Raw genomic sequence first — 19,944 nt, forward strand, 5'->3', positions numbered from 1 at the left:
CAGCTTGAACCACTTGTCAGGCTTGGAGAACTAAGAGTCAAGTAAGAGTTAGTGAGGCTAAGGTATTATCCCCTCAACTCTCCTCCCATCTCATGCTGAACCCTGAGTTGAAGGGCTCTGAAACAGCAGCTATAAGGTGAGGAAAGAGGTGAGAAAACAGAGTAAAGAGCCCAGGCCCATGATGCCCTCTCTGACCACAGAGCTCCACCTGGGGGGAGGGGAGAAGGCTTAATGTTAACTCAGGTTCAGAGTTTTGATTATTCCATGGAACTGGAAATTATAATTACTGAGTTGAGACTGCATTTGTGACTTCAAGGCACTTTAGGACTGTTTTACCCATGAGTGAGTTGAGAAATTATAGAGCCTACTAGAATTTTCATCCAAGAGCAGAAAAAGAGAATCCCTTTAAAAAAAAAAAAAAAAAAAGTAAAGGGATGGTAGAAGACAAAGTTGCATTTTGATTATATAATGGTCAGCAATTATATACCCTAATGCCTAGAACAACCCAGTAGTAAGTACTTAGCAAATATTTATTTTTTTATTTTTTAAAGATTTTATTTATTTATCTGACAGAGAGAGACACAGTGAGAGAGGGAACACAAGCAGGGGGAGTGGGAGAGGGAGAAGCAGGCTTCCCGCTGAGCAGGGAGCCCGACGCGGGGCTCAGTCCCAGGACCCTGGGATCATGACCTGAGCCAAAGGCAGACACTTTAACGACTGAGCCATCCAGGCGCCCCGCAAATATTTATTGAATAAATTAGTAATACGTTAGTTTCACACACATGTGCAACTCTGGAAACCATAAATCTTCCTATAGTAATACTTCTAATTAAGTATATTATTATAATAATTATTAGTGGTAGCAGTATCCAATTACCTTCAATCTCGATAAGTAAGGTTTGCAGTGGAAAGCATTCATCCATTCATCCATTCCTTCACTAACTTAGATAACAAATGTTGACTGAACCACTACTTTATTCCAGGGACCATGACTGGACACTGGAGATCCAAGGTTGACACATCTCCCATCTGCACAGATTTTACTATTCAAAGGAGAAGACGGATAAGCAAACAAACAATTTCTTCCAGAAAGCCTGAAATGTTGACAGGGGAGGAGGAGAAAGTAGAAGTAAGTAGATCACAAAATTTCACGAGAGGGTTTTGCCCTGGGCTTGCTGAGTTTTAGATAGCCGGCAGCTAGCGTAAAGGGCAGCATGGTCTTAGGAAGCGGCAGTACCAGCAAGAAGGAGAAAGGGCAAAGGCTGCCAAAGAGGCATTTTGTTCTCTTCACAAATATGTTCAGTACTGGTTCTGGAAGGGGAAGCCAGGGTTGGATTGCAGAATCATGGCCAAGTGACAGATGCCAGAATGGGCTAGAATGTATGATTAGTAGGGTGGGGGAGGAGGGGTCCGCAGGGCCAGAACACCTTGTAAATTGTCTTCCATTGTCTTGCATTCATTCATACAGTCATTCATTCATACAGTCATTCATTCAACAAACATTTATGAGTGCTGGCTCTGAGCCAGCCCCTATAACCCGAGGGGGTGGATCTGGGCTCTAAAACACTGTCTACTGGAAGCCCAACCTGTTATTCCTCTTCCGTAGTTACCTCTTCTTGCCAGAGCTTTTTCTCCTCCTCCGGAAGAGAAGGCAGGAGTGTAGTAGCGCAGTTAAGAGCAGAGGCTTGGAGAGTACCCTGTCTGGGTTTTGTCTAGGTGATTCCAGTCAAGTTATTTCATTTCTCTGAACCTCAGGTTCCTCATGGGTAAAAAAATGCTATAGTAAAACCCCTCCTTGGAAAGCGGTTGGGTAGATTAAATGAAACAATGCATGTGAAAAAACTAGCACAGTTCTCTGCATGTAGGAAGCCCTGCAGAAAGGTTAGTTATTTATCATTCTCTTCTTTTTTTTTTTTCCTGCTTGCTTCCTGGGAAATTGGACACTTTATTCTACTTACCACAGATGCTGTGGTGTTTAAAATATTCCTACTCTGTGAAGCCATTTAATATTGGTATGTGGAATGTCTCCTCCTTTTTTCTCCTCTTAATCAGTGTTATTGTTAACAACTCAGAAGCAACACAGAGATTATGACTCCGAAAGAAGGGAAATCTCAGGGGCTCATAACCTTTCAGAAAATGAAGGAACTCTTGGGCTGAAATTCTGAAAGCTGGCTCTTAACCGCAAAGGTGAGTTTTGTGTGCTTGTGTGAAGGAAATTTGATAAAATTCTCTTTGACAGATTTCTGAGTCACTGGAGCATGAAAAAAGGTATTTCTCAGCCCTTGAAAGAAATTCTGGGTGCCTTTTTCAGTGCATGAATATCTCAATAAGCAGCTTGATTTTCAAATGTCAAACTTGCCACAGAACTTGGTTCTTGGGTAGGACAAATGCCTTTGATTTGTTTGAAGAAATTTGATTTGGAAATAGCCAAGTGATTAGTTGTCGAGACTAAAGCTTTGAAGTCACAGAGTATGGATTTCTATTATAGGCCCTTGCAGAGTCCCACACATTTGCATGTAAAATATTTCTAGAACTTTTGCATATGCTTAGATATTAAAATAAGCATGCTTAATGCATTTATAAGATCCCATCTGTCACATACATAATACACTTTAAAATGCTACCCAATAGGAAATATGGTCTTGTTGTTTAACCTTAATCAAATAGGAGAACAAACACACAGTAATAATGAACTATGATTGTTGAAGTCCTAAATGCACAGTTGTATTTAATTCTGTACATCGTGCATTTGGGATACTGTTAAATAATAGCTCTTATGAGCTCTCCATTTGAAAGAGACTCCAGAATATGAAGCTGAACCAAAGGGAGTCAAGAATCATTCAAGCATAAATATAGAAGTCTAAAAAAGACCTTGAAAGGTTGAAACATCCAATCTCTACCAAAGTTACAAACTTGTGGGATGTGAGGGCTGGGGCAGGCCCAAGGGAGATCACCTACTCTAAACCATTCATTTTATAAAATCAGGAAATGGGTGTTCAAATCAGAGTTTGTTCAAACCTTATTTTTGCTTTTTTCTCAGATTTTCAGAACAGAAAATTCTACAACTTCCTCTAGTAACATATTTTTGGGCTTAATCATCAGGAAATTGCAACCACCTTAATTTCCTCCACTTAGGCCTATTTTCTTGATGCATGTGGATTTAAAATAACAGTCTGCCATACACCTCTGTTAGTGACTAATGTTAGAATATGACACTATGGCAAAATGTTAGAAATTGGAAATAAATCCAGAGATAAGAAAACTCACAGGGGACCTAACTAGAATTTTTTTTCCATAGATTTATAGCACGTGAATAGATTGACAGTAGTTCATTGTATGATGATGCAGAATCGGGAAGGGTACAAGTGAAGTTTTGGAATAAATGGTCTGAATTCTCATTCTGTCCCTTACAAATTGTGAAACTGGGTAAATTACTTATCTTCCTTAAGTCTCTATTTCTTTATGGATAATAACAATGGGTACTAATAGAACAATGCTTTTTTTTTTAAAGGACTCAGAAGAATGTCTAACCTATTTAAACATTCAACATATGGGGGTACCTGGGTGGCTCAGTCAGTTAAGTGACTAACTCTTGATTTTGGCTCAGGTCATAATCTTGGGGTCCTGGATTGAGCCCCAGGTGGAGCTCCATGCTCAGTGGGGAGTCTGCTTAAGGATTTCTCCCCTTCTTCCTCTGCACACCCCCCCCCATTCATGTGCATATGCACTCTCTCGCAAATAAATAAATAAATAAATAAATAAATAAATAAATAAATCTTAAAAAAAAAATCCATTCAATATATGGTGTTTTGATTGCAGTTGATATTATTGTTATATACCATATTTGCAGGGTAAAAAAAAAAAAAAAATAATACCTGTTGTTCTCACCTCTATCCTCTCTAACAAATATGTTATTTTAAGCTATATACATAGACAAGAATTGGTTGCTACAAAGAGATTTTGAGGGGTCAGTATTTGGGAAAGGGTGAAGATATTCCTAAAGCTGATGACTGAAGGATCTTTTTCTTCTTTCTTTCTCAGAAATCATTAAGTATGACAGCAGCTAGCGGTACTTGTATCTCGTGCAGAGGAATGGACTGGGTGACAGTTTGGTGCTTTTCAAATCTATGATTTCCTGACTTTAGCCTAGCCATCATCATCGTTACACTCTGTCTTATTTTCTTAGTTTCATGTAGCATTAATTCATGTTTACACTTAAAACTTAAGAGCAGATATAAAAAACTACATGTATAAGGTGTGTCCAATCCCAAGATCCCCTTATACTAAACAGCTATTATTTTAATCTTTCTTCAGGAATGAAGAAGATAAGTCCCTTGTTATCACTGGAGACTCCAATTTATCTGAGTAAAATGAATTCTAAATGATTATTGATAGTGGTAACTCTTATGCAAATCTATTGCAGATCAGTAATTGTATGTTAATTTTCACCACAATGACAAGCAAATCCTCTAAGTTCTCACTCTCATTATTTAATACAAACTGGTGTCACAACATGACTGGTAAAGAAAATCTTTCATATTATGGCCATTTGTTAGTTTCACAAATTTAATTACAGACATGGGAACTGTCAATTTTGTTGCTTTTATTAACCTTTTATTAACCAGAAACTTCAGACAACTATACTACTTTTAGGTCAGTATGTTATATAAAAAAAAAAAAAAAATGTGAATTTTAAAAAGTGGATTGACCAGTAAAGCAATAAATTTGGGTAATAAGAGGTTGACACAAAGATACCTAGGGGAGTCTTTACAGGCCAAGAGGAAACCAATGTTGAATAGCCAGAACCTTGCTGGACTGTATGAGGCTAGGTGAGGTTTGGGGAAAAGAGAAGAATGTTGATTTTGTTTGTCTCTACATTTCAATGACCCTCCTGTCCCCCCAAGTTTACTTCCTAGAGTAATCTCTTCTAGGGGTGTAGAGATATACGTGGAGTGGATAGTATTTCAGTTTTTCTGTATGTCTGCAGAATACTATTTTTAGCTGATTGATACTGTGCTGACGAGGGCATTCTGCAGGAAGGGCTGGAGCCCAAGTCTGACCGTGGGAAGAAGAAGGTCAACCAGAGAAAACAATCTAGAGGTACAGGACTGGAAAAGATAATGGTACTGGCAGTGTATTGATTTTAGAACAGGAATAACGTCATTTTGTCTTGCGGGTAATAAAAGCCTGTTCTCTGTCTGAATGGGAGTTAGAGATAGTGGGCCTGCCTATATGACAAGGAACCCAACTTCACTGAGGAATGAAGTTTCCCTTGAAACTATCTACAGTAGATCATTCAGAAAGGAAAAGCCTGGATACATCAAACTAGGACAAACATTGCTTCAGCCTGAGAGTCAAAAGAGTTTCCTCAGAAAATAAACCAGAAGGGACTACAGAAAACAGAAAAGGATATGTTCGCAAGAGCTCAGGGCAGGTGGTCTACATCCAGCAAAGGAACTTCTTTGCCCCACACATAAGGCCCTTTGACTGCATGACATCAAAAAGATGGTACCTGCAATGCGCGTGTAACAGCCCTGGGCCTAAGTAAGCTGAGACTTAAAGATCCTCATGTAGGCTAAAGGGAAGTGAGCCCAAGACCAGGCAAACAGATTAGAATGAGATGAGGTTAGGAGATGAAACAGGATTGCACATCTTCTTGATACCCAGAGGGAGATAGGAAGGAGAGACCGTTATCCCTATGAAGACACGGGTCCTGCAGACAGAAGCTCACGGCCCTCCCTTCACCACTCCTCCCTCCCTACCCTTCAAGAAAGGGCCACACCAGGGCTTAGACTGGTTCAAAGACATTTTCCATGGTCATAAGCCAGTTCTCACAATACCGAATGCAAGTGATCAAGGAAAGAGTCCATGAAAGGATGGTATCTTCCAAACAAGGAATGGAGTAAAATGATCAGAGGCTTTGTCTCTCACACTCACTGCTTTGTCTCCAGTAGTTAGAAGAGCTTCTGGCACATGATAGCTACTCAGTACATCTGTGTTGGGTGGGTGAGTGACTGAATAAGCCGTGAATGGAGGCTGGAGGGTGCTCTCTCCCTTGGTGCAGCTCTCAACCTGAGTGCCTGGAGCATAGAGCCCCAAGAAGGCTGGGAGGGGTAGACCAGGCAAGCTCTGCCCTAGAAACCACGACAAATGTGCTTGGGCCCTCTTGGTCTTGAGCTGCTTCGCTTCCCTGACGAATGTGCTCTTCTTGAGCTAACCTTCTCTCCCTGCCTGGATGGGTGAGGTGCTAAAGGCCAGACTCCAATGTAGGCTGAGGGTGAAAGGTACAAAGGAAGCTGTTCGCTTTAATTTCCTCCAGACTCTGTGTTAGACTAAGATCAACCCACCCAAAAGGAATTCGCCTGGTCTAGCCTGGCTCACAGATGATAGCATTAAGGCATGAGGCCAGGACCTCAGCTAAGGTGTCCCTTTGCCTGACCTCGTGTTCTCAGGGAGGCAGGGAAATGGCTGAGGGCAGGATTGGAAGACTCAGATCCTGGGTCTCGATTCCATCCGCCTCTTTAAACATAAAATATAGGATAACAAAAACATGCCGGATTATAAGATAAGAATGTGGTTTGCTCTCAGCATGTGCGAGGATAAATATTTGGGGGTACTGTATATTTTAAAATGATTTCTCCTTTTTCTTTATGCCTGTTGTCATGGAAAAATAAAGGGAAAGTCAGGAAAACGGAGCAAACAGGAAAAAAGACACTCTACAGGGATCTCCAGGGAAGCTTCTTGAGACACAGGTCAGAAAAGAAAAGATCAAGACAATCCTAGATCATGTTTTCCAGGAGAATATTTCTCTCCCAGGTCCACAGAGAGAAGCTAAGGCAGGGCACACCCTGAAAGGGATCACTAACTGCTGGTAAGGATTTCCCTCCCGATGGAGGATTGACAAATGCCTCAAAAACTCTTATTGTGAAAGGAGACTATAGCTACTTGTACACAACACAGATAGATCTGAGGGGGCCAGTGGTCTGGGGATGACCAGCTAGCTGTTCATTTTCATGAAGGGCAACACAATTTTCAGTTTAGGGTTTTAATGGCAGTTTGCATTTGATGCTAGAAAGCCTGTATCCAAACTGCTCCTCTGTGAGAAAGAGAAAGAAAAGCACAGGGATGTTGGTTAAAACTAATGTGCTGAATGGTCCCCAGTCCTCAAAATCATACCAACCTCTTTATGTCTTAGTGAAAATGGTCCTATGCCAATAAGGGAAGTTATCAATGGTCTTACTTGAGCCCAGCATATGTCCAAATCAGAATCAGAGTCACTTACATGTTATTTACTTAATGTATTTTCTCTTTCTCTTTATTTCAGTACTTACTGGCAGAAGTACCCTAGTAATAAATAATACAAATTTACACTAGAGCAAAGGTCTGCCGACTATAGCCTGTGGGTCACATTCAAGCACTGGCCTGTTTTCATATGAACTAAGAATGGTTTGAACATTTTTTTTTTTAAAGATTTTATTTATTTATTTGTCAGAGAGAGAGAGAGCGAGCACACGTGCACAAGCAGGGGGAGCGGAAGGCAGAGAGAGAAGCAGGTTCCCTGCGGAGCAAGGAGCCCCATGAGGGACTAGATCCCAGGACCCTGGGATCATGACCTGGGCCGAAGGCAGACACTTAACCGACTGAGCCACCCAGGTGTTCCTGATCTGAACATTCTTAAAGGGTTGTAAAAAGTTAAAGAAGAATATGTGACAGATCATATGTGACCTGCAAGGCTAAAATATTTACTCTCTAGTCCTTCACAGAAAAAGTTTGCTGAATCCTACATTCGAACATTGTTTATTTTCTTACATCTAAAATTATGAATAATGAAATAAGAAGGAACCAGCATGTTAGTTTTGGTTTGCCTGAAGATGCACAAAGATTCTGTGAAACAACCGAATTTGTCCCCAGGAAGGAAATCTTCATGACACTTATAAACTATAAAATGACCTGTTGTTATATAATATGATATTAAACATTTGTTACATTTAAAGCATTGACTAAAATGCAGTCAGATCCATTTTCTTATATTGTAAATATTCTTTTTTTTTTTAAGATTTTTATTTATTTATTGAGAGAGAGAGAGACAGAATGATAAAGAGCATGAGAGGGAGGAGGGTCAGAGGGAGAAACAGACTCCCTGCTGAGCAGGGAGCCCGATGCGGGACTCGATCCCGGGACTCCAGGATCATGACCTGAGCCGAAGACAGACGCTTTCACCGACTGAGCCATCCAGGCACCCTATATTGTAAATATTCTTGAGAAGTCATCTCAACCACTGGCCAAATGTAGAAAAGCCCCAAATTACCACAAATTCCAGTGACTGTAGCTACCACTTACTGCAGCTTCACTAGATGCAGTGCTTTGCATACAGTATCTCATTCAAAGACACTTCAGAATTATGCCACGAGGGAGACAGTGTTCTCCCCATTCTACAGCTGAAGTGACTGAGGCTCAGGGGGGTTAATAGCATGTCCAAGGCGTCCGGGATAGTCAGTGATGGGACAAGGATTTGAGCTCAGTTCTAGCTCACTGCACAGCATGAGCATGTAATCTTGACAGGATCCTGGAGGATCACTACCCTATCCTGTCCCCCTTAGAAGAGAGACCGTTTCAATTTTAGGCTTATTTTTTAAAAAAATAAATATTGCACAACATGGCAAATGGGAAGTCACAGCACTGCTGCTAAATGAAACCTCCTCACCTCGGCATTCTGGGCTGGTCGCCTCCACACACAGACACCGCCATTGCCATCCGCTCAACACACAAAAGTACCCTTTCTGAAGGTTTAAGAACCCATAAAAGGAAAGCATCTCTTGTCCTTTCATTGTGATTTAAAAAGCTGAGGTTAGGGTTTCGCATTTTTGCATTTTCATTTGGGGCTATTTAAAGGAAGAACTTTTGAAAGGTGGTAATTTTAGTTGAGTGTGTATGTTGTGTTCCTTATTTTTACTGAAGCAATGCAGCCTTCCAAGAAACATAACTAAACTAAGGTGCAATCCCACAGGACGGCACAGGGCCTTTTTCTCTCACTCGAGTCCTCTCCCTCTCCTTTCTTTCTGCACTCCACCTTTGCTTGATGTCTCTACCTACCTTTTACGGGAGAAGGGAGAGCAGCCTTTAGGCTGGATCAAAAGGGTAGGAGAGTTGGTTGCATCTTTTTGTTTGAAACCTCTAACAGCTCTGGCTCCATGCAGCCCTCAGCTTCAGGCTTGTGTCTTGAACTGCTAAGGGAGCATTTTTACATGGAAGTTGTGCTGTCACATCAAAAAATAACAACTGTAAACTGGACTTTTCTTCCTCAAGACTCCAGCTCTTTATCTGGACATACTGCTGTCCGTACAACACTATATCCCAGACAGAGCTTCATAAAATCTTTTCTTTCGCTTTCTCCTTTGCCCCCTCATCCAGTCACTGGGTCACATGGAACCCTGCCACCCACTCTTCTCCCACGTCTTACCCTATCTCTCTTTCTGTACTTGTCAGCTCATCACCTGCCACCTGGATTCTGTTCAAGGTCTTTTCATTTGTCTCCCTGCCTAGAGACTCTTCCTCTTCACATCCTATTGCAGCATAATAAAGCTCTCAAAACTCAGAGGCTTAAAGCAACAACCACTATTTATTGGCTCACAATTCTGCAACATGGGAGGGTTCTGTGGCAATGGCTTGTCTCTGCTTTGTGTGTAACGGCTGCAGCAACTTGACCAGGGGCTGCAGGCAACAGGCTGGACTTACTGACATGTCCGGTGATTCTGCTGGGTTGCTGAACCACATGGGGCTTTCTGAGCCTCTCTCTCTTGTGCTCTTGCAAACCCCCGGGAGCTCTGTCCACCTGGCCTCTCTCTCCAGCTGGTCAGGGAAGTTGGGCTTTTGTACTTGGTAGCTCAGGATGCCAGGAGAGCAAATATGGAAATTGCAGTCTCTTAAGGCTTAGGCATGAAAGTCATGGTGTGTCCCTTTTGCCTCATCCTGGTCAAAGCAATTCACAAGTCAACTTCAGTTCAAGGGAAGGGGATCCACTCCATCTCTTGATGGGAAAAGTCACAAAATAACATTGCGGACAGGCATGTAGGATGGGAGAGCTTTTTTGTGTGACCATCACAACAAGGTAAAATCCATATTCTAGCACTTAAGTTTCAATATTAATGGATATCCAGTCTACCCCAAAATAGACTGATCAGCTCTATAAAAAGTAAGTTTTCCATCTATAAGTATATTCAAGGACAGATTGCGTGGTATAGGGATAGGATCTAATCCAACTCTAAGAGTTTACCTTTCAATACCATTGCAAATTTATAGACAAGAAAAGAAAGGTGATTCAAAAAATCAAGATGAGTATGAATATAATCAATCATTGATTTGTGGTAAAGAATCTTTTTTTTGATAAAGAATCATTTTAAATTCTAACTTTGCACTGTAGAGCAAAACAATTTTCAAATGGTTCACCTTAGACTTCTCATCACTTAAAAGTGTTCCATCTATGGAAGCAAACACCAATCTCTCCCTTTGTGAGCACAATTTCTTATCATACCAGAATTCTTACTTCTTCTTGTCAGACTCTACATTCTGGCCAGTGTCATCTTATTTCTGGAAGTTGCTACTATGTAGCTCCTTCATTTATCAGTCTTTTGCCATTCTTCACTTCTGCCACCTTTTTTCTCCCACCAGATGAGCCTGTTCCTACTTCACAAAGAAAACGCCTTAATTCGTCTTGACTGCCTTCAACTTTCTGCTCCTCACCCACAAAGATATGCATCCTTAGCTTTGCCCCTCCTTATTACCCCCCCCCCAGCCCCTGCCTTAGAAAACAAGAAGTCCCTCCTCTCCGCGGTTCATCCATCCATCTACCTCTTCTCTGAGTTCCATCCTCCCTCATCTTCTCAGTAATAGTATCCCATCAACTAATCTCTCTCTTTTCTGTATCTTCAAACTGTCACCCTCTGAGAGCCATTTCTTTTCCTCCAGCATAGAAAATACTGATCTTTCACCTATCTGGAAGAAACTTCCTAATCTCTGCCCAACATCTCACTATGATCTCATTTGCTCTCCAGTTTTCATAGCCAAACCTCAAAAGTAGTCGCAGTTTGTCTTTGCATACTCATCAAAAACCATAGCTAGTATTTACTAAGAACTTGTAAGGAAACTGGCACTGTTCTAAGCATTTCACCCACTTGAACTCATTTACTCCTCATAACAACCTTGAGATAGTTCTATTTTTATTTCCATTTTGTAGAAGAGGAGATAGAGAGAGAGAGAGAGATTTAGTGAACTGCTCACAGTCAACAGGTAATGAAAGGTGGAGTTTGGCTTTGAAGTTGGGTGGTCCAGATCCAGAGCCCATGCACTCACTCCGCAGACATTATTGACTCAACCATTCATGCTATTCAGTTTGCTGCATTGTGGCTTCTGCCTTCACCATGTCCCTGAAACTGTTCCCACACAGGTCACCAAGGCCAGGCTAATTGCTAATTTCAGTTGACACCTGGTGGCACTCATCTAAGGTGGTTGCCAAATTATTCATGAAGAGGAATGAAGAGGGAAACTAACAAGAAAAGAAAGAGCAGAGAATTCCCATCCATCGTTCAGGTGGGAAGGCATAGCATGGGAAACTCTGTCCTTGTCCAGCTGAAACCAAGAAAAGGAATCATGCCTCCCACCCACTTATGCCTTATGTATTTTAGACCAAATTTCTACATGGAAATATCTGCAGTATTAGTCAATTCAAATCACAAACTCATAATTATAGGTGAGGGCTCAATTATACCTGCAAGTGACCCCACAGATTAGTGTTCACCTTGCTAAACACCAGTTTTGCCAGGACCACTGAACACTCTTACTCACTAACATCTGCACAGAATATGGGCCTGCAAAGCCCTTTGCTGTTAGAAGCATTTTATAAAAGTTGGTCTTTCCACAGTGGGTCAACAACATCGGCATGTGCAGTTATTGAAAAAAGTCCCCATTGTTAAAAAAAAAATTACTTTAATCCTGCTCAAGTTTAGAAAACCAGAACAGAAAACTGTTTGGAAAAATATAATAACAACAAGAAATTTGAAAAATGATGCCAAAAGACTAAAGAATGTAAAAGGAGGGGGAAATAGTTCATTCTTAGATATTTGAGTATTTTTCATTTCTATTTCATTTAGATGGTCAACAAATGTTTACTGAATGCCAAGCACATGCATGTTGCTGTATTATGTGCAGAGAGTGATCTGAGAGAAATCAGGGCCCTATTCTCTTTAGCTTTAAATGCTAGTGTTCAATAAATGTGCAAACTGGATGAACATTTATTTATTCATGTTGCTGATTGCCCATGATGGGTAGTTAAGTCACTGCTCTTTAAGGATACCACTTTCAAGGATCTTATAGATTATTAGGGAAGAACACCAGGAACAATAATATAAATTGGAAAAAAATATTTTTAAACATTTAGAACAGCCATAAACATATAGTAAGCCTTTGATAACATTTGTTAAATAACACTAAGTGCTATAACATAGGTTCATGTGAAGTGTTGCAGACATTAGGAAAATAAAACCAGTGTGTATTTCATGAAAATGGTATCTGAACTGGACCAGGAAGAGACTGAGACTACCACTGATAGGAATGGAGAAAAACATTTCAGGGCAAAGCCGTGGAGGCAGGAAAATCTAGAAGATATGTGATCGGTTGCTTTTGCCAGGACTGGGAGGTGAGCAAGAAGCAAGATTAACCAAGGTGTTTTCATCAACAGGTAAGAAGGAACCAGCAACATTACTGGGGAAGGGTAGGACAGGATTAGAATGTTGACTTAGGGAGATGCATTGATAAGGTATTAACACAAGATTCAGGGAGGGAAAGAGACTGAGTCATGTTTGTCTTTGTATCAACAACCTGCACAAGGCCTGGCTATCAGTGAGTATCTTGGACATCTGTCCTCTGCTTTCAGCATCTGGCCCGTGAGCAAAATCATCCCTCCCCCATGCTCAACCCAGTTTCTGTGGAGCCGAACTTAAGCTCCAAAAGAGAACAGGCGACTCAGGTGCTATCTTGGCCTCAGTGATGGAAATGTGACCCACTTGGGACTAAAGAGATCAGGCCCAGAATTTTTGTCTAAACTCTTAGGGAAGAAAAGCCCTTGATCTTCTTTTTTTCCTATTGGATTTGGGGAAGTATGAGGGAAAACCTGTTTGAAAATACAGACAATACAGGAGAAAGTGTATTTCTTATTTCATAATAACATCCTTAGTTGCTTAAAACACTTTCAGCTGGAAGTTTCTCCTAACTTGCAAATGGGAAGGATCCTGACTGATACAATAAGAGCTTTATTTAATGAATAAACATAAGAATGAATGATTTTTTTTATATGAAGAAATAGAATAGATCTAGTAGGAGAGGACACCAGTCTGTTTAGCCAATCTACTGTATCATTTCCCGTCCCTAGATGTCAGCACTCAATTAGTTTCTCTTGGAATCCCTTTCACCCATGAGCTCTGATTAACTTCTACCCAACAATTTCATGATCTATGTTTCTATTGAGTCAATTACAGAGAATCACACCACTAGGCACACAGTACCAATAAATCCTTTGGATTTATTGCAGAATCTAGACTTTAGAGAGAAAACAAATCATGAAAGATTCTGTTCCCCCCAAAAAAGTATAATTTCACTTCAAGTCAAAAGGGATTCATACTGGAAATATCACTCAGCTGGCCCAAATAACCTCCTTTGGGCAAATGCTAGAGAAGCAAGAGGGGTCATTTCCATATGTGCTCACCTAAAGCAATGGCTCCATTAATAAAAAAAAAAATATATCAAATATCGGTCAGAACATTTCAAACTTTTCTCATTCTAGCTTCCTCCCAACTAGTCACAGCCACTCAGCATTCCCATGGTGGCATTACATTGCCAAGGCTTTGGCTGTTCTGAAATAAAATAACTGCTCTCCTCTGCCTTACCTATTATTAAATTGGTGGGCTTTATACATCATTCATAAGCCTCCTGGTGTTATTTATTGTGACTCTCTCTTGCTCAAGTCACATTTGATCAGCATACTGAGAAACAAGTGTTCCAGCCACTAAACAAAACTTTTATAAGAAGAGAAATGATTTGAAACATGTTCTGGATTCAGCTTACCTTAATACAGTTAACCGGATTAGCTGCCAGGGATATGCTTCTTTGTGAATTATTTGATAAATTTGTGACTCTTTTCCCCAGGGTTCTAAATTGAATTCATTCAATATTTACTGAATGCGTACACTACTCCAGATACCGCGCTAGGACCTGGGGCAATCTGATGTTTTGTACTCTTAGATATCATTCCTTGAATCCATAAGAAAGTAACAAAAATGTAAATGATGAGGACATGAAAAAGGACACAGGAGGGGGTGTGTTGTGTTAGGGTAGCAATAAGTAGGGAAAAAGAAGTCTTTCAACAATAGTCTTTTTTATTAGGGGAAAAAAACACTTTTGGTTAAGCCCCAGGAAAAATCATTGCAACACATAACCGGAGGAATTTAAAAGAAACAGATGCAATAATTATCTCTTGCATAAATAACATGCTTTTACTACCTAGCTAATACGATTGTAATAATGAATACGTTACCCTTTTGTGAGGCTTTCTCATTTACACCACTAAGGTAGAAAAAGCAAGTCATTCTCCATCAGCAGATACAGTGGTCAAGGAAAGACTATTATATTTTCATGTGTGACGCCAGAGTATTTTCCTCTCTGCATCCCTTTCTCCTTTCCTTCCTTTCTCCACTTTATACATATTTACCCAATACCACTAAAAAGCTAAGGAGAAATTTCCATAGTTTTTGCTATTACCAAATTATATTGATTAGAAATCCCTGCTAATGATTAACTACACTGGCTCATCACACTCTGGACCTGGAATTCCACTCACTGTCCCTTGACCTCAGTGAGAGGAGTCTAGATCCTCAAGTATTACAACCAAAGATAAAATTTTTTGGTAAAAAATGAGTAAAGAACGGGAACAGAGCTATAAGGAAACTCCCCATTTATCAGTACTTTTACAGGGGTGGGTAAAGATAGTAGCCTTGAGAGTTTACATCATTTCATTAACTGCAGGGCTGGTCTGTTCAGTGATGAGAAAGCTGACAGATTTGGGGGCAAATCTCCCTCAATATATTCACAAAAAAATACAACACTGTCCTTTTGCAGGGTGTTCTATTTAGTAAGATTCAGAGCTAAAGGAATCTTTGTTTCTTACTATATGAATCCAGAAGGCTAACGTCAGGCTCCTCAATGTGCCCCAAATAGCTATTTAAATCATAGGCATTAAAGCATTTGGGGATAAAAGCTTTAGCTAGTTGATAGCCAGTATTTTTTTTTTTTTTTAAGGATTTTATTTATTTATTTGAGACAGAATGAGAGAGAGAGAGAGAGCACATGAGAGGGGGGAGGGTCAGAGGGAGAAGCAGGCTCCCCGCCGAGCAGGGAGCCCGAGGCGGGACTCGATCCAGGGACTCCAGGATCATGACCTGAGCCGAAGGCAGTCGCTTAACCAACTGAGCCACCCAGGCGCCCAGATAGCCAGTATTTAAGTGAGGGTCTCAAGGACTGTTACTTTCATTTTTTCAAGACTGTATAAACCGAAGAACTTCAACAATTGGGCAAACTGAGTTAAACCCATCCTTACTCTCTCTGCCTATGGAAGGAAGCAAGTAAGGAGAGGAGCCAGGGAGGGAAGGAGGGAGGAAGAAAGAATTGATTGATTCTGGTATATATAACACCATAATTTTAGAAAAAAATTTTCAGAAAAAAAATAAAAAGAAAATATGAGAGGGTCAGCAAGAGCTTACATATACATAAATACCAATATTTGGCATTTCAATGCAAGCTACTCACTGGTAGAGTTATATAAAAAGCAAATGACCTTATCTGAACACCGCTGTAGACTTTTAGCCAATTGCTGCAATCAAATTGCATTTTATTTTATTTCATTTTCTCTTAGTTCATATGTTACCTCTTTCTAAAATTATTTCAGGCATCAGTTCAATCATTACATATTAAATTCAACTTAAAAAAACAACTTTTATAAATGACTTTTTCCTAAATTAGGGAGGGAAAAAAAAATCAAAGAATATGGATAAGAACAGAGAATTAATTGCCCACTATCCTACTGCTCAGATGACCACTATTGACAAGTTTACATCTTTTAAATTTCTTTTCTCTTACGAGCAAGAGTGTAAAAGTTGGAGTAATGCTCTATGCATAGTTTTATATCTCACTTTTTCTCATATACCTTTACTACAGACATTTACTCGGATTAAAATGTATTTTTCTACTTTACTTTCAATGCCCGTTCAGTAGTCCATCTTATGACTCCAGCATGCTTTACTTAACCAATTCTCTATTGTTGGGTAGTTCGGTTATTTCTAACAGGACTTTTGCTGTGTATGTTTTCAGGTCTAATTCAAGCCTGGCAGGGATGTTTTCACACTTCCTTTTTTGTCCTGTGGTTCTTTGGGATACAGCCTTTCCCACAAAGCCTATTTACCCCACCCATCTGAAGACTTCTCAGTTCATGGCCACAAGCTACACTGTTGCAACATTTAAAGGAAATGACTTCTGTCTAAAAGATCTGATGAGATTTTCTTACTGGAGGCACCGACATTAAAAAAATTCAAAAAAGAATAAGGATAGGAGGTTTTATTATTACGGAAAGATGTCTAACTCTTTTATCTGCTTGGTTTCTCTTTTGCTTAAATTTGATTATTTAAATGCCAGTCTTCCAAATCCTTGACACTTTCAGTCCTCAAAGGTTAACATTTAACAGCTACAATATTTTTTAGCAAAGTTCCAATTTAAAACAAAAAAGCAAACAAAACTTTCCATTGATATTAATCTGCCTAGTCAAATAATTTTTAGATTCTAATTATTGTTACAGGCAAAACAACATTGTAACACTAAAATAAAATTTTAAAACCTCAATCTGGACACATTTTACCAAATTCCATTCCTTCATAGGCATGCAATAATTTTACATCCTCATAATCAGACTTTTTTTCTCTGAGCCCTTTATCATAAAGTTTTACATGTTACCAATTAGACTTCATGTATATAACCCTGACAGACTTTTAAAAACCTGACCAGAAGAGTCTCAGTTGTTGAGTACTTGGGTTGTTTCTAATTGTTCACTAATATAAAAAATTCTGCAACGAACATCCTAGCTTTTGTTTTTCTTCTTCTAAATGATTTCCTTAGGCTAAATTCCCAGAAGTGTAAATATAGTATCAAAGGATATGGACACTTTTCTGTGTGCTGAAATGATTTCCAAAGCATTTACATTGCTACCAATAGGATATGAGTTTAGCAGTTTCACCAATATCTTACCAGCAGTGACTGTTATACTTTTAAAAATGATTTCTAATTTGACAGATGTAAAATGGTAACTGCTTATGGTTTTTAATCCATGTATTTCCATGCTCTCTCAAGAACCCTGGGGAGCTATGTGTAGGATGCTCCTTGGTACCGTGTGTGAAGTAGTAGTCAGAATAAACAGATACATAAATAAAATGGGTCACTCCAGAGCAATTTCAGTTTATTGAGACATCTCTCCTCTTCTAAATAAAAGATGATCTAGGGAGTTGATATAAGTTTGTATCTCCTTATGTCTAAGACTGTGTCATCACCGCAGTGATTTAACCCAACTATCTGAAACTGAAGGTCGGTTTTTCAGGAGACTAACAATATTCAACCTAGATTTATTTGATATTAGGGCTATTACAAACCATGACAGGGAGAAATGTTTGTTACGACACAATTTATTTTTATATGAGCATCCTTTATACCAAGAGTTATAAAGCATTTTACAGTGATGCATAAGCTAATGGTCCTTGTAGAATGCTGATTTTTCAATGTTTATTTAACTTGTGATGAAAAATTGGTTGTTTTATCTTCTGGCAGGTAACAGCCGACTTTCCAACAACTGTGTTAAAGAAAATAATCCCAGAGGTTAGGAAAGACCCTAGACCTGGATCATCGTGATTTACCCTTTCTCGGTGCCCCACACAGAACTGAGGAAGTGCAATGTGGTGAAAACAGAGGAAAAGGAAAAAAAAAATTAGGAAGGAGCAACAACAATCCTCACCAACAGAGAAAATCTGTCAACCAAGTAATATTTTTTCCTAAAAGAAGTGAAAAACACTCTCCTGTTTTTCCCCAGTAAGTGCACAGCTCCTCAGCTGCTTTCAGTGTAGGGACTGATATGACATTTAAATGATAAAGTAAGACAATTTGAAGTTCACCATATCAAACACAGCAATGGCTCCCCAAGGAACAAGAAAGAAGAATCAATGGCTGTACTGTTGGATGCTTTAGGCCTGTGGTATTATTTTCATAAATTAAATTTATAACTGGCTGGCTTGCTTTCTTTTGCCTTTTTATTGAAGTCAAAACATCATAACTCCCCATCGAGATGATACTGACAGTTTTCAGATAGACTTGTTGGCTTTCTCTTTTGTTTCAGCCCCAGTCCCTCATCCTAATGCAGAAAATCTGGGAAATGCTTGCTTCCAAGGGAATAAAGCATAGGGTAGGACTCTTCTAAAATCACAGAGAAGTGACTCAGCCAGTCAATGGTAAAGCCTTTATTCTCCAAGGACACAAGTTCAAAATCTGGAATCAGGAGAAAGTCTCATCAGGTCACAGGGCAAGTAACTCAACATCTAAAATGCAGAAAATTCAATGTTTGATTGTTATTCACTTGAGGGTTCCCTGGGTCCTTTGTTAATATATAGTTCATTAATTCTTTCTCCTTCTCCATCAATTTTCATGCTCTCTACTCTTGTACCGCTGGAAGGGAAGGAGATGAATCCCAGTCAGATTTTTTTTTTTTTTGCAATTTATAGAATGCCTGATTTAAAAAAAATATTTAAAGCTTTGAAAAGATCAAACATGATGGCAAATGGCAAATGTGACCTTTGGCAAAGTTAATGGCACAAAGAGGCTCTTGAGAGATGAAACAGTGGAAACAAGACTTCTGAATTGAACTCTGTTCTGAAACTAGCTGTGCAACCCTGGACAAGTCACTTACCCTCTTTAACTCCTAGCTTCTCCATATACAAAATAGAATTAAGAACTACCTCACTGGGCGCCTGGGTGGCTCAGTTGGTTAAGCGACTGCCTTTGGCTTAGGTCATGATCCTGGAATTCCAGAATCGAGTCCCGCGTCAGGACTCAGTGCTCAGTGGGGAGTCTGCTTCTCCCTCTGACCCTTCCCCCTCTCGTGCACTCTCTCGCTCTCTCTCTCTCTTCAAATAAATAAATAAAATCTATAAAGAAAAAGAGCTACCTCACAGAGTAATTGCAATGATTAAATAAGATGATAATTGAAAGATTCTAGTACAATACCTGTACAGTACAATGCCTGGCAAACAGCAGGCAATGAATAAATGGCCACTGATTCTGCTATTGCTGTTGCCAGGGGTTTAAATAATTACCTCATCTTTTTTCCATCTTCCCTGAGAGTAGATAGCAACACTCAACTAGGACTCACGTAGTGGGGGCCTTGGCAAATTTGTCAGCAAGGTGGTGAGTTCTCTTACTCTCTCTCCAGACTATTCCTCCCAGGAAACTTACCACAAAGCCTAGTGAACCAGGTAATTAACAATGAAGGCCATGACTGCTACATGGGTCATGATCAGCATCACCCACAATGACAAATATTTATCGAGCTTTTCAAAGGTGTCAATTGGATAGAGATAAAATGTATTTGTAGGAACCAGAGGTTGTGGTTTTAAATACCTTTCCATATTGATTAATAAGATGACTTCCCGGAAACATATAGAAAAATAAATAAGTCTCTTGAAATTGTTTCAGCTGCGTATGTCAGAAAATTAGCTAAGCCATTAAGTCAGAAGAACTAAAAGATCTTAAAGAAGACATTTAGAATTAAAGTACTGTTCAGTCAAGGTACACAGTGCTGAAAACATAATT

General features: G+C 39.6%; 1 protein-coding gene across 7 annotated transcripts in view; it reads right to left on the reverse strand.

The window, feature by feature from the left end:
* ST6GALNAC3 (ST6 N-acetylgalactosaminide alpha-2,6-sialyltransferase 3) overlaps positions 1-19,944 on the reverse strand; it is a 511,603-nt gene that overhangs the window by 133,700 nt on the left and 357,959 nt on the right. Inside the window, exon 4 of one of the 7 annotated variants that reach the window (XM_032425769.1) lies at positions 15,543-18,801. The exons of the other annotated variants lie outside the window; for them this stretch is intronic. Coding sequence (XP_032281660.1) covers positions 18,705-18,801 — 97 coding nt within the window. The 3' untranslated portion in view covers positions 15,543-18,704. Of the gene's footprint in view, positions 1-15,542; positions 18,802-19,944 lie in introns of those variants that run through there. 7 annotated transcript variants of the gene reach the window in all.

The sequence above is a fragment of the Phoca vitulina genome, unplaced genomic scaffold (genome assembly GCF_004348235.1).
Source record: "Phoca vitulina isolate PV1807 unplaced genomic scaffold, GSC_HSeal_1.0 scaffold2, whole genome shotgun sequence".
NCBI classification, from domain to species: domain Eukaryota; kingdom Metazoa; phylum Chordata; class Mammalia; order Carnivora; family Phocidae; genus Phoca; species Phoca vitulina.